Here is a 781-nt window from a genome sequence, read left to right as displayed (position 1 = left end):
TTCACGGAGGCGGGACACCTTGACTCCATCGGAGCCCGATGCAGAGCCAAGGTTCATCAGTTTGAGGTGTTCGCTCACCTCACAGTATATACAGTATTGTTTATCGGGGCGCGCTTCAGAAAGAAGGGGGCGCGGTCAGTAGGGGGCTGCTTACCCAGTCATACTGCAGAACTACCATATACCAAACTGTAGAGGATTCGGAGCATTCTGATGGTCTTTGGAAACGTCCAGAGGCTTTCATGGAGTGCGGATTGTGGGAGGTGACTGAGTTAATGGAGAGAAACGGCTTCCTGCAGATGCTACAATGCAATGTGAGGTGTAGAGAGTGTTTTGTGCAGTGCGACTTCAACCAGGAGAAAACACATTCGGTTGCGTTGCAAACTATTCCACATTTGACAACAGTCCAAGAACGTTGTTGTCCAAACACGTCTGTTCTTCCGCTGTACTGCATACATAAAACGGCATCCAGATGAAATGTCTGTCATTGAAACAGAAACCAGTGACAGGATGGTAAAATTTGAATGACGTCTTCACATGCGAAATCATAAAAATGATTTATACGATCAACATCAACAGAACCAACTTCCAGAAAAATTTCTGATTTTTTCAATTTGCGCAAACAAACTTCATCAACATTTCCAATTTTACAGTTTGCGAGCGAAAACCGTGTAATCGGCATCATGATTACTGGGACAAATTAAAATGAAAACATCTAACCATCATAACCACGTGCCAAAGCTGACATCACCAAAAGAATCTCGTAACTTTGAACAATTGATTT

At 43.4% G+C, this 781-nt stretch overlaps 1 protein-coding gene across 1 annotated transcript; it reads left to right on the top strand.

Moving 5' to 3' along the window:
* Positions 1-66: 66 nt before the first annotated feature.
* Tsp_14391 (hypothetical protein) lies at positions 67-473 on the top strand (the record flags this gene model as incomplete). Its single annotated transcript, XM_003371002.1, has 1 exon — positions 67-473. A coding segment is annotated over one exon (407 nt), but the record flags the coding sequence as incomplete, so codon positions are not given.
* Positions 474-781: the final 308 nt, after the last annotated feature.

Source organism: Trichinella spiralis (genome assembly GCF_000181795.1).
Source record: "Trichinella spiralis strain ISS 195 chromosome Unknown Scfld171, whole genome shotgun sequence".
NCBI lineage: Eukaryota > Metazoa > Nematoda > Enoplea > Trichinellida > Trichinellidae > Trichinella > Trichinella spiralis.
This window is presented reverse-complemented; position numbering and strand designations above follow the sequence as displayed.